Source organism: Hypanus sabinus, chromosome 6 (assembly GCF_030144855.1).
Source record: "Hypanus sabinus isolate sHypSab1 chromosome 6, sHypSab1.hap1, whole genome shotgun sequence".
Lineage (NCBI taxonomy): Eukaryota > Metazoa > Chordata > Chondrichthyes > Myliobatiformes > Dasyatidae > Hypanus > Hypanus sabinus.
The window spans coordinates 6,759,244-6,772,588 of NC_082711.1; the positions used below are offsets into that span (position 1 = coordinate 6,759,244).

The 13,345-nt window shown below is 56.1% G+C and overlaps 2 protein-coding genes across 5 annotated transcripts in view; one reads left to right on the forward strand and one right to left on the reverse strand.

Annotated features, from left to right (window-relative positions):
• mroh1 (maestro heat-like repeat family member 1) overlaps nt 1-13,345 on the reverse strand; it is a 170,424-nt gene that overhangs the window by 80,274 nt on the left and 76,805 nt on the right. For all 4 annotated transcript variants that reach the window (XR_009512556.1, XM_059971605.1, XM_059971608.1 and 1 more), the window contains exons 15-16: nt 7,212-7,356; nt 5,100-5,137 (exon numbers count right to left, since the gene is read on the reverse strand). Coding sequence is in view for 3 of the 4 variants with exons in the window: in XM_059971605.1 (XP_059827588.1) it covers nt 5,100-5,137; nt 7,212-7,356 (183 nt within the window). In the remaining variant the exon portion in view is untranslated. The remainder of the gene's footprint in view (nt 1-5,099; nt 5,138-7,211; nt 7,357-13,345) is intronic.
• On the forward strand, nt 7,363-11,162 carry LOC132395276 (uncharacterized PE-PGRS family protein PE_PGRS54-like). The gene is made up of 2 exons (XM_059971627.1): nt 7,363-9,599; nt 9,771-11,162. Exons 1-2 carry the CDS (start codon nt 9,444-9,446, stop codon nt 10,521-10,523), a joined length of 909 nt encoding a protein of 302 aa, XP_059827610.1. The 5' UTR covers nt 7,363-9,443; the 3' UTR covers nt 10,524-11,162.

A 13,345-nucleotide genomic window follows, 5' to 3' on the forward strand; every position in this document is an offset into this window, starting at 1 on the left:
GGAAAAACTTCGGAAAGTGAACTGATGGTTACTTAAAAAGAAGAGGAAGTTGGGAAACCTCAGCGAGATCCAGTCAGGGAATGGCCTGGCCTCTGGGGGAGGAAGACACATTCTAATCAATGTATCAAGAAAAACACTAAATTGCAAAACCCCATTCTTGACGGCTTTGTGGAGCCTAGCTCCAGTGTATCCATGTGGATCGAGGGTATTTATGCTGGAGCCATACTTTGCACAGGTTACTCCGCTGTTCAGATCCTTCTACAACTGGTACAAATCCGTTGAAATGAGATTTCTGTCTTCATCTTGTTCAGATCTCACTTCAACGGATGCTGCCCAACCTGCTGAGTTCATCCAGCTTGTTTGTACGTCTTGATTTGACCACAGCATCTGCAGTGTACTTTGTGTCTTCTACAACTGGTATTTGACACCACAGTGCCCCAGAGCTCTGGGGCCTGAGTACTGATGACTACCCGTATGATGTGGAAATTCTGGGGGCAGATATAAGAGGAGTTGAGGTCCTTGATACATTATTGTTGGTCTGTCTGGACCCGGTCGAGAAGGGTGGAACTTTAATTCTTGTGGGGACAAATACTTTGATTGTGAGGAGGCTAGTGGGAGCCTGCCAGGAGAGAATTGCAGCAAGCTGTCTGAAAACCTTGTCCATTCACCCTGAGGAAGTGCAGATGATGGGCACAAACCTGGAACTTCTTCCAGTGACTCCAACGTCTAGTGCAAAGTATGGCTCCAGCATAAATACCCTCGATCCACATGGATACACTGGAGCTAGGCTCCACTAAGCCGTCAAGAATGGGGTTTTGCAATTTAGTGCTTTTCTTGATACATTGATTGGAATGTGTCTTCCCCCCCCCCCCCCCCAGAGGCCAGGCCATTCCCTGACTGGATCTTGCTGAGGTTTCCCAACTTCCTCTTCTTTTTAAGTAACCATCAGTTCACTTTCCGAAGTTTTTCCCATCCTTCACCCTTGAAATGTTCCTGTGAGAAAAGCAGGAGGATGATCATCTCCCAGAACGGGAAGTTGACAGCCAAGTCTTCAACTTTGGTGACTTCCCGGTACCCAGGGGTTGGAAAAGGAGATTGACAGAGCAGATGTTAAAGTTCAAAGATGTCCTTTCTACAGACCAGTTTGACGTGGGTTGTTCCAAGAGTACTCGCCACACCATCCGAGTCTCAGAGAAAGGTCTCGGTGATTAGCACCAGCACAGATGGAAGATATTCAGCAGCATCTGCAGAAGCTGAAGGGAGCTGGGACTATCAGTGAGTCTGGGAGCCCCTCGACACATCCCCCACTGAGGTGTTGAGAAAGAAACAATGGGAGGTATGAAGATGTGTTGACTATTGGGCTCTGAACCGACACACAGTGCCCAACCAGTATGTGGTCACAAGAATCGAGGACGTGTTGGTTGGCTTGAGTGGTGCAAAGTGGTTCGGTCTGCTGGACCTAAGGAAAGGGTGTTATCAGATACCCATAAGTGAGGCTGACAAGGAGAAGACAGAATTCATAAGCCCCTTGGATTCCTTCAATTTGATAGAATGCCCCAGGGCATATCAGGAGCACCGGCAACTTTCCAATGTGTCATGGAGAAAACTGTTGGGGATATGAACTTGTTTGAGGTGTGCGCCCTGGAGGAGCATGAGGCGAGGCTACTGAAGGTGTCAGGCAGCCTGAAAGCTGAATGGTTAAAACTGTCACTGGACAAATGCCACTTCTACAAGACATCTGTGCACTATGTTGGGCACATAGTCTCATGGGATGGACTAGCGAAGGATCTGTCAAAGACAGAAGCAGCGAACACAAATCCCAAGGCTGTGAGTGCCCTGTGCTCGTTCCTTGGATTCTGTGGGTACTGTTGGAGATTCATGAAGCACTACTCCAAAGTGAGTCACCCTTTGAATCAGCTTCTGTGCAGTTACCTCCCTTGGGGTCAAAAGAGAGGAGGACGAAAAGAGATGGTAAAATTTATCTTAGCCCTTCAGAGCCTTTTGAAGCAAGATGGGATGTGAAATGTGAAGAGGCCTCTTTAGTCACTGAAGGAGCTGCTGACGAAAGCGCCAGTGCTGGCTTTGCAGATCCCAGTGGCCGTATGCACTTACAGATGCCAGCAGAGGGGGCTCGAGGGGTGTTCTGTATCAGGATCATGGCCTGTTGCTTTTGTCTGTCTCCCTCCTAGTGAAACTATCCCATGCACAAGTTGGGAGTTTCTGTCATTGAAGTGGGCTGTGGTGAATAAGCTAAGTGACTATCTCTAAGGTACCAAATTTGAGGTGAGGACGGACAATAATCTCCTAACTTATATCTTGACCTCGGCGAAATTAGGTGCCACAGGCCATCAGTGGTTGGCAGCGTTGTCTGCCTATGATTTCGGCCTGAAATACCAGATCGGTTCTACTGGCCCTGAATGAAGCCGGAGGTCGAAGAGTACTGCATACGGAGGAAGAGGCTGCCTACGAGGCCCGCTCCTTTGTCCCACTTGCAGAGTGTGGGGCCACTTGATCTGGTGTATATGGATTTCCTACCACAGAGCTTGATTCCACAACATGGCAAATGTCTTGGGAATTACTGATCGCTACACCAGATATGCTTAAGCCTTCCCTACAAAGGATCAGAGGGCAGCCACAGTATTTTGTTCGTTACGGTCTCCCCAGACGGATACACAGTGATCAGGGACGGGATTTCGAGAGCAGGCTCATACACCAGTTACTGAGCATGCTCCGAGTCAAGAAGTCGAGAACTTCACCTCATCACCCACAGGGTGATCCCCAGCCCGAGAGGTTCAACCGGACATTGCTAGACATGCTCGGAAACCTGGATATCAGCAAGAGGAACAAGTGGAGTCAGCACTTTGGGCTTTTGGTCCACTGTTTGATGTTTGGGCACGAAACAAGATCGCCTGAAGACTGTTTTGGGACTAGTGGGAAAGACTTGCCATGGAGGACCGATCTCAAGTATGTGTCTAAAATGAGGAGGGGATTGCAAAAGGCTCATAAGCTAGCAGAGGTATCTGATTGAAAGTAGAAGAGATTGACCCAGAGCCTGACATGGACCCTACACCTAGTAGGAGGACTGCAGCAAAATAGGAGAACAGAAGAATAATCAGTGGAGAGACCTGAAGGGGACTTAACCACTGAATGTGGTATGGAGTCAGAGGATGAGGAAATCGGGTGTGGTATTTGATACCTTATGCAAACCCCTTAATGATTGAAGAGACCCCCGGCACCTCTCCACACTGATGCGGATGTAGCCAGGGGTGGGGGGAGGGGGGAGGGGCAACAAGAGGCAGACAGGCAGGCTTGTAGCTGGGCAATGTGGGAGAGAAGCGCTAGAATAATCTTGGAGCAGGTTAAGGGGTCGGCATGATAACGAGGGCTGAAGGGCCCGTACAGTGTCGTACTGCTGTGTATACACAGAGCAACGCAGGAACACAGTGTCTGTACTATACACATTGCACATTTAGACTGAGACATAACATAAAGATTTTTACTCCTCATGCATGTGAAGGATGTAAGAAATAAAGTCGATTCAATTCAATGGCAAATTTATTCTGTCTACAACAGGATCCATGTCGCTCAACTGCCCACACAAAACAGCCCCCACTGTCTGAGTGATGGGGTGGAGATATGTCTCCACCAAAGGAGGTGTCAGGTGCTCCTCCCCTCTGCCAGCTTACAGGTCACCCTTGGACAAGGGGTAGCCCTGGCTTAGCCCCCGGTCAGGGTCACGGGAAGCCTTGGGAGTAGCTGGTGGACGGTCGTATGAGCAGCCGGTGCAGATCACAAGTCCTGGTTACGTGACCACTGATGCCAGATAGACAATCTCTGAAGAGTATTGATAATGACTGGAGTCGCCCATCTTGTAAAGACACTGCCCAGAAGAAGGCAATAGCAAACCACTTCAGTAGAAAAATTTGCCAAAAACAATCACGTTCATGGAAAGACCACGATTGTCCAAGTTATAGGACACGGCCCACAATGAATAAATGAACGTTGTGTAGCGATGTGCAACACACAGAGCGCTGAAATAACGACACGCAGTCAGTAAGTCGTTTCGAGACTAGTTTATTCAAACTTCGCGGCGCTGGCATTTAATCCCTACTGCCCGCCCTCTCCGGGCGGAAATGACTTCGAAGGTGCATTACCAAAGTCTTCCCCCGTGCGCTGGCTATTTGTGAGCCGGTTCGCCTGCGCAGAAAGTGGGTCGCCACAGCTGTACAGTATTCTGCTCGGGTGCCATCCGGGGCAGCCTGCTGTGTGTAAAGCTAAAACTTCCTCTCACCATAAATGCACGTCTTCTAGTACTTAACCGTTCCACCCTCGGAAATGACTGCCTCTCTATATCTTTCATCACTTTATAAACCTCTATCAGATCTCCCCTCAGCCTCCGACACTCCAGAGAAAACAACCCACGTTTGTCCAGTCTCTCCCAAGAGCTCATTCCCTCTGAGCCTTTGACTCGAAAGAAAACGTTTGTTCAACACTCTCTTACATGATTAATTTCCCACTCCCATTCTCCAAGGAGCATTCAATTAATAGAAGGATATGAAAAGGAAGAGACTTACTGCGTGTTTTTTAAATGTTAGTTTATCCTCGTCTACTCTTCCCCCATTTCTGTTTGAAGTCATCTGTTCGTGCTTTGTAAACCTACTTCGTTCCCAAACCTCCGACCTTCTGCTAATCTTTCCAACAGATTCCCTTTCACTAGCATTTCTACACAAATGTCTGTAGGACAGAATGAACTAGTCTTGAACCTCGAGCCAGTTTTGTCTTCCCCAGAGTGACCACTTTATTAGGTACACCTGCTCGGTAAGACAAATATCTGCTCAGGCAGAAAACCATATATTATATATACAAACAACTACAATTAATTATATATAATTTATTATTGTCATTTATTTATTTTTATAATTACTATGTGTACTGCTCCGTGCTGCTGCCGCAGATCAACATATTTCACTAGATATGCCAACAATATCAAACCAGACTCTGAAATCCAAGAAAAATCCATTCTTTCCTGTGCCCTCCCTCCCCGTAACTCCACCGAAACACGGGTTTCCAACCCACTCCCAACATTCAAACGTACTCACCAGAAGTCGCGTCAACAAGGCATGAGGTGTGGGCAGGTCTGCAGAGGGAGGGAAAGCACAGAAAGGTAAGAGGAGACACGGCATGTTCGGTCGTAATGATCGTACTAACAACCCCATTACACACCAAAGGACAGCACCACCCCATTACAGCAATAATTCCCAACAAGAATTCATCAATCTGTCTCTCTCAGTCAAAACCAAAAACAAACCAAAACTATCGAACATTCACAGGACAGAGGCTCTGGGTAAGGAAGACCCCCATCTGTTTATTCAGAGATACAACATGGAATAAGCCCTTGCTGCCCATTAACTCCCGATTTAACCCGAGTCTAATCACAGGGCAACTTATAGTGATTAACCCACCAACTGGTACATCTTTGCACCGTGGGAGCACCAGAGCATCTGGAGACAACCAACGCATTTCACTGAGAGGACGTACAGATTCCTTACAGATAATGTCAGAACAACTCCGATGTCAGGGACACGGCTAGACACAGAGTGAGGCTCCATCAGCACACTCACTCACACCCAGCACAGGGACACGGATAGACACAGAGTGAGGCTCCATCTACACACTCACTCACACCCAGCACAGGGACACGGCTAGACACAGAGTGAGGCTCCATCAGCACACTCACTCACACCCAGCACAGGGACACGGATAGAAACAGAGTGAGGCTCCATCTACACACTCACTCACACCCAGCACAGGGACACGGATAGACACAGAGTGAGGCTCCTTCTACACACTCACTCACACCCAGCACAGGGACACGGCTAGACACAGAGTGAGGCTCCATCAGCACACTCACTCACACCCAGCACAGGGACACGGCTAGACACAGAGTGAGGCTCCATCAGCACACTCACTCACACCCAGCACAGGGACACGGCTAGACACAGAGTGAGGCTCCATCTACACACTCACTCACACCCAGCACAGGGACACGGCTAGACACAGAGTGAGGCTCCATCTACACACTCACTCACACCCAGCACAGGGACACGGCTAGACACAGAGTGAGGCTCCATCTACACACTCACTCACACCCAGCACAGGGATACGTCTAGACACAGAGTGAGGCTCCATCTACACACTCACTCACACCCAGCATAGGGATACGTCTAGACACAGAGTGAGGCTCCATCTACACTGTCACTCACACCCAGCACAGGGACACGGCTAGACACAGAGTGAGGCTCCATCAGCACACTCACTCACACCCAGCACAGGGATACGTCTAGACACAGAGTGAGGCTCCATCTACACTGTCACTCACACCCAGCACAGGGACACGGCTAGACACAGAGTGAGGCTCCTTCTACACACTCACTCACACCCAGCACAGGGACACGTCTAGACACAGAGTGAGGCTCCATCTACACACTCACTCACACCCAGCATAGGGATACGTCTAGACACAGAGTGAGGCTCCATCTACACTGTCACTCACACCCAGCACAGGGACACGGCTAGACACAGAGTGAGGCTCCATCAGCACACTCACTCACACCCAGCACAGGGATACGTCTAGACACAGAGTGAGGCTCCATCTACACTGTCACTCACACCCAGCACAGGGACACGGCTAGACACAGAGTGAGGCTCCTTCTACACACTCACTCACACCCAGCACAGGGACACGGATAGACACAGAGTGAGGCTCCTTCAGCACACTCACTCACACCCAGCACAGGGACACGGCTAGACACAGAGTGAGGCTCCATCTACACACTCACTCACTCCCAGCACAGGGACACGGCTAGACACAGAGTGAGGCTCCATCTACACACTCACTCACACCCAGCACAGGGACACGGCTAGACACAGAGTGAGGCTCCTTCAGCACACTCACTCACACCCAGCACAGGGACACGGCTAGACACAGAGTGAGGCTCCATCTACACTGTCACTCACACCCAGCACAGGGACACGGCTAGACACAGAGTGAGGCTCCATCTACACACTCACTCACACCCAGCACAGGGACACGGATAGACACAGAGTGAATCTCCCTTCACAGTTGCCATGGAGTCCAGAGGCTGGAATCTACTGTAAAGAGCTGTGGAAGAAAACTGTTGGACAGCTGGGCCGTGGCTAACATCACCTACCTCGTCCCCTGTGGCTGGGTGAGAGCTTTGTGCCCTGGGCTTGCAAAGCCTTGCTTCCCAGGAAGGCCAGGCTGTGGCAGACGGGGCCGAGGGCCTGGAGGTACTGCACCGGCATCAGAAACTCCAAGAGGAAAGGCCACAACACCTGTAGAAGGACAACAGTCAGCAGGAAGTGAGGTGTAGCCCGTCCAGCCCAGTGGGACGGGTTCAGACCGTTCACCGCAGGATCCCTGCAGGTCAGAGATCGCTATCCCCCCACCCCATTGCCCGGATACACGGTGGGCACTTTTAACCCAGTTGACCTCAGAGGCAAATAAGGAGCAGGAATCCAGATAGAGATTTGGGGGCTTAAGAGGGGCCAAACGTATAAAAGGCGTTTGAAGGCCCTGGGCCTGCACTCAGTGTTCAGAAGATTGAGCGGGGATCTTGTTGAAATCCATCAATTGTTGAAAGTCTTAGATAGTGGATGTGGAGAGGATGTTTCCTATAGTGCGGAGTCTAGGACCAGACGACACAGATAGAGTGGATGTGGAGAGTATGTTTCCCATAGTGGGGGAGTCTATGACCAGAGGACACAGCCTCAGAATAGATGGATGTCCACTTAGAGCAGAGATGAGGAGAAATTTCTTTAGCAGAGGGTGGTGAATCTGTGGAATTCATTGCCACAGATGCCAGGTCATTGGGTTTATTTAAAATGGAGGGTGATGGGTTTGCTTAGTCAGGACTCTAAAGGCTTTGGGGAGAGAGCAGGTGGAAGAATGGAGTTGAGAAGAATAGTAAATCAGCCATAAGGAAATGGTGGAGCAGGCCAGGCCATTCAGCCCATGGTCTGCTCCACCTTTCCATCGTGGCTGATTTGTGTCTTGTAGTCTTATGGCAGGACGGAGAGCGTGAGATGAGCCATTTACAGACAGAGGGGGCAGGAGGGACCGGGTGCAGACAGAAGGGTGGGAAAAGGGTAGCATGGCCCAGACGGAGGCAGCAGAATCGAGGCAAAAGCCTGGGGTGAATGGGAGGGGCCAGGTGGATTGCGGGCGCTGGTAGGTTGTGGGCAAGGGATGAGTCAGGTACAGATGGACGAGGCAGATGAGGCAGACACAGACTGATGGGGCAGGAGAGATCAAATAGGGAGGAGCCAGGCCAGGGAGGGTGTCCGGACTAAGGGGTACAAGGGCAATGTAGAACAAGCGCAGGGGCTGAGGCCTGGGGCAGATCACCAAAACCACGTTGAACAGTGGGCCAGGCTTGATGGGCTGAATGGCCAGCTCCTGCTTGTACTTTCTCGTATTTCTTCGTTCATCCAATCGTTGGAGGAAGCAGATCACCTGAGCACACTGGCTTGAGAAGGCGGGGGTATCGGGGGCGTGGCGGGTGACGGGGACGTGGCGGGTGACGGGGACGTGGCGGGTGACGGGGACGTGGCGGGTGACGGGGACGTGGCGGGTGACGGGGACGAGGCGGGTGACGGGGACGAGGCGGGTGTCGGGGACGAGGCGGGTGACGGGGACGAGGCGGGTGACGGGGACGAGTCGGGTGTCGTGGACGAGTCGGGGGTATCGGGGGCGTGGCGGGTGTCGGGGACGAGGCGAGTGTCGGGGGCGTGTCGGGTTTCGGGGGCATGGTGGGTGTCGGGGACGAGTCGGGGGTATCAGGGGCGTGGCGGGTGTTGGGACGAGGTGGGTATCGGGGGCGTGGCGAGCGAGGGACGAGGTGGGTGACGGGGACGTGGCGGGTGACGGGGACGTGGTGGGTGTCGGGGACGTGGCGGGTGACGGGGACGTGCCGGGTGTCGGGGACGTGGCGGGTGTCGGGGACGAGGTGGGTGTCGGGGACGAGGCGGGTGTCGGGACGAGGCGGGTGTTGGGACGAGGCGGGGGTATCGGGGGCGTGGCGGGTGTCAGGACGAGGTGGGTGTCGGGGACGAGGCGGGTGTCGGGGACGAGGTGGGTGTCGGGACGAGGCGGGTGTTGGGACGTCGGGGGTATCGGGGGCGTGGCGGGTGTCAGGACGAGGTGGATGTTGGGGGGGGTCAGGGACGTGGCGGGTGTCGGGGACGAGGTGGGTGTCGTGATGTGGCGGGTGTCGGGGACGAGGGGGGTGTCGGGGACGAGGGGGGTGTCGGGGATGTGGCGGGTGTCCGGACGAGGCGGGTGTCCGGACGAGGCGGGTGACAGGGGGGGTCAGGGATGAGGTGGGTGTTGGGGGACGAGGCAGGTGACGGGGGGGTCAGGGATGAGGTGGGTATCAGGGGACGAGGCGGGTGACGGGGACGTGGCGGGTGGCGGGTGCCGGGGGTGTCGGGACGAGGCGGGTGTCGGGGACGAGGCGGGTGACAGGGACGTGGCGGGTGTCAGGACGAGGCGGGTGACGGGGGTTGTCGGGGACGAGGTGGGTGATGGGGGGGTCCGGGACAAGGCGGGTGACGGGGGGTTGTCGGGAGACGGGGGGGTGTCGGGTGACAGGGGTTGTTGGGACGAGGTGGGTGACGGGGGTTGTCGGGACGAGGTGGGTGACGGGGGTGTCAGGGACGAGGTGGGTGATGGGGGTGTCAGGGACGAGGCGGGTGTCGGGACGAGGTGGGTGACGGGGGTTGTCGGGACGAGGTGGGTGTCGGGGGCGTGGCGAGCGAGGGACGAGGTGGGTGTCGGGGACGTGGCGGGTGACGGGGACGTGCCGGGTGTCGGGGACGTGGCGGGTGTCGGGGACGAGGCGGGTGTCGGGACGAGGCGGGTGTTGGGACGAGTCGGGGGTATCGGGGGCGTGGCGGGTGTCGGGGACGAGGCGAGTGTCGGGGGCGTGTCGGGTTTCGGGGGCATGGTGGGTGTCGGGGACGAGTCGGGGGTATCAGGGGCGTGGCGGGTGTTGGGACGAGGTGGGTATCGGGGGCGTGGCGAGCGAGGGACGAGGTGGGTGACGGGGACGTGGCGGGTGACGGGGACGTGGTGGGTGTCGGGGACGTGGCGGGTGTCGGGGACGAGGTGGGTGTCGGGGACGAGGTGGGTGTCGGGACGAGGCGGGTGTTGGGACGAGGCGGGGGTATCGGGGGCGTGGCGGGTGTCAGGACGAGGTGGGTGTCGGGGACGAGGTGGGTGTCGGGACGAGGCGGGTGTTGGGACGTCGGGGGTATCGGGGGCGTGGCGGGTGTCAGGACGAGGTGGATGTTGGGGGGGTCAGGGACGTGGCGGGTGTCGGGGACGAGGTGGCTGTCGTGATGTGGCGGGTGTCGGGGACGAGGGGGGTGTTGGGGACGAGGGGGGTGTCGGGGACGAGGCGGGTGTCCGGACGAGGCGGGTGTCCGGACGAGGCGGGTGACAGGGGGGGTCAGGGATGAGGTGGGTGTTGGGGGACGAGGCGGGTGACGGGGGGGTCAGGGATGAGGTGGGTATCAGGGGACGAGGCGGGTGACGGGGACGTGGCGGGTGGCAGGTGCCGGGGGGGTCAGGGACGAGGTGGGTGACAGGGGTGTCGGGACGAGGTGGGTGTCGGGAACGAGGCGGGTGACAGGGACGTGGCGGGTGTCGGGACGAGGCGGGTGACGAGGGTTGTCGGGGACGAGGTGGGTGATGGGGGGGTCCGGGACAAGGCGGGTGACGGGGGGTTGTCGGGAGACGGGGGGGTGTCGGCTGACAGGGGTTGTCGGGACGAGGTGGGTGACGGGGGTTGTTGAGACGAGGTGGGTGACGGGGGTGTCAGGGACGAGGCGGGTGTCGGGACGAGGCGGGTGTCGGGACGAGGCGGGTGTCGGGACGAGGTGGGTGATGGGGGTTGTCGGGACGAGGTGGGTGTCGGGGGCGTGGCGAGCGAGGGACGAGGTGGGTGTCGGGGACGTGGCGGGTGACGGGGACGTGCCGGGTGTCGGGGACGTGGCGGGTGTCGGGGACGAGGTGGGTGTCGGGGACGAGGCGGGTGTCGGGACGAGGCGGGTGTTGGGACGAGGCGGGTGTTGGGACGAGTCGGGGGTATCGGGGGCGTGGCGGGTGTCCGGGACGAGGCGGGTGTCGGGGACGAGGTGGGTGTCGGGACGAGGCGGGTGTTGGGACAAGTCGGGGGTATCGGGGGCGTGGCGGGTGTCGGGACGAGGTGGGTGTTGGGGGGGTCAGGGACGTGGCGGGTGTCGGGGACGAGGTGGGTGTCGTGATGTGGCGGGTGTCGGGGACGAGGGGGGTGTCGGGGACGTGGCGGGTGTCCGGACGAGGCGGGTGACGGGGGGGGTCAGGGATGAGGTGGGTGTTGGGGGACGAGGCGGGTGACGGGGGTGTCGGGACGAGGTGGGTGTCGGGGACGAGGCGGGTGACAGGGACGTGGCGGGTGTCAGGACGAGGCCGGTGTCGGGACGAGGTGGGTGACGGGGGGTCAGGGACGAGGTGGGTGTCGGGGGGTCAGGGACGAGGCGGATGTCGGGACGAGGCGGGTGATGGGGGGGTCCGGGACGAGGCGGGTGATGGGGGGGTCCGGGACGAGGCGGGTGATGGGGGGGTCCGGGACGAGGTGGGTGATGGGGGTTGTTGGGACGAGGTGGGTGACGGGGGTTGTCGGAACGAGGTGGGTGATGGGGGTGTCAGGGACGAGGCGGGTGTCGGGACGAGGTGGGTGTCGGGGGGTCAGGGACGAGGTGGGTGTCGGGGGGTCAGGGACGAGGCGGGTGTCGGGACGAGGCGGGTGTCGGGACGAGGTGGGTGTTGGGGGGTGTCGGGACGAGGTGGGTGTCGGGGGGTCAGGGACGAGGCGGGTGTCGGGGACGAGGCGGGTTGTCGGGACGAGGTGGGTGTCGGGACGAGGTGGGTGTCGGGACGAGGTGGGTGTCGGGGGGTCAGGGACGAGGCGGGTGTCGGGACGAGGTGGGTGTTGGGGGGGTCAGGGTCGAGGCGGGTGTCGGGACGAGGTGGGTGTCGGGGGGTCAGGGACGAGGTGGGTGTCGGGGGTGTCGGGACGAGGTGGGTGTCGGGGGGTGTCGGGACGAGGTGGGTGTCGGGGGGTCAGGGACGAGGTGGGTGTCGGGGGGTGTCGGGACGAGGTGGGTGTCGGGACGAGGTGGGTGTCGGGACGAGGTGGGTGTCGGGACGAGGTGGGTGTCGGGGGGTGTCGGGACGAGGTGGGTGTTGGGGGGTCAGGGACGAGGTGGGTGTTGGGGGGTGTCGGGACGAGGTGGGTGTCGGGGGGGTCAGGAACGAGGTGGGGAGTCAGCTGGAGATGCTCATGGAGTGAGTACCGTTTTGGATTCGCTCCATACCCTTTACTTTTTTTAACCTTTGATCACCCTTATTCAGCTTATTTTTACCTATACCGAAAGTTTCTTTATTCTTTTTTTTTGGATTTACTGCCAAGAGTTTGTTGTGAACTTTTGAAGATATGCAAACAGAAATGTCTCTCAGGTCTAAGGGACGGGATCCCGGACGTAATCCGAACGGTAACGGAAAAAAGCAGGCTCCGACACAACAAACTCAATTAACTTTTGAATTGTTTATGGAGGTTTTGGATAAAAAATTTGCTGAACTACAACAATTTTTTAAAGATATAAAGGCTTTTCAAGAGTACATGGTTAAGACGGATTTAGTAATTAAACAGCAACAAGCTCTTATTGCGTCTCTGCAAGAAGAAGCTCGGAAGCGAGATTTGACTATTGGAAAACTGCAACAGGATTTAATTTCGACCATTAAGCTGATGGAAGCCCTTAAAGCCAAGAGTGACGATTTTGAGAATCGGTCCAGAAGACAGAACCTACGTATACTTGGTCTTCCAGACGGCATAGAAAAAGATGACCCTTTGAAATATTTTGCTCAACTTTTAAAAGAAGCGTTTCCGACGATTTTCCCGAATAACCCCCCTTTATTGGATCGGGCACATAGAATTCGGCGTCGATCACTGAGTGTTACAGACAAACCTTCGGTGGTAATTGTCCAGTTCCATTATGTACATGACAAAGAACAAGTTATAAGAGCAGCTCGTCGGGTAGGAATGATTAAAATCAAAGATTTTTGCTTCCGCCTGATCGAAGATTTTAGTCCAGACCTTTTAAAAAGAAGGCTTCTTTTTAAACCGTTGATGGCTGAATGTTATGAGAAAAATCTGAAACCTGCGCTTCTATACCCTGCGAAGCTTCGAATTTCTCCGTCGAATGCTCCATGACAGGTTTT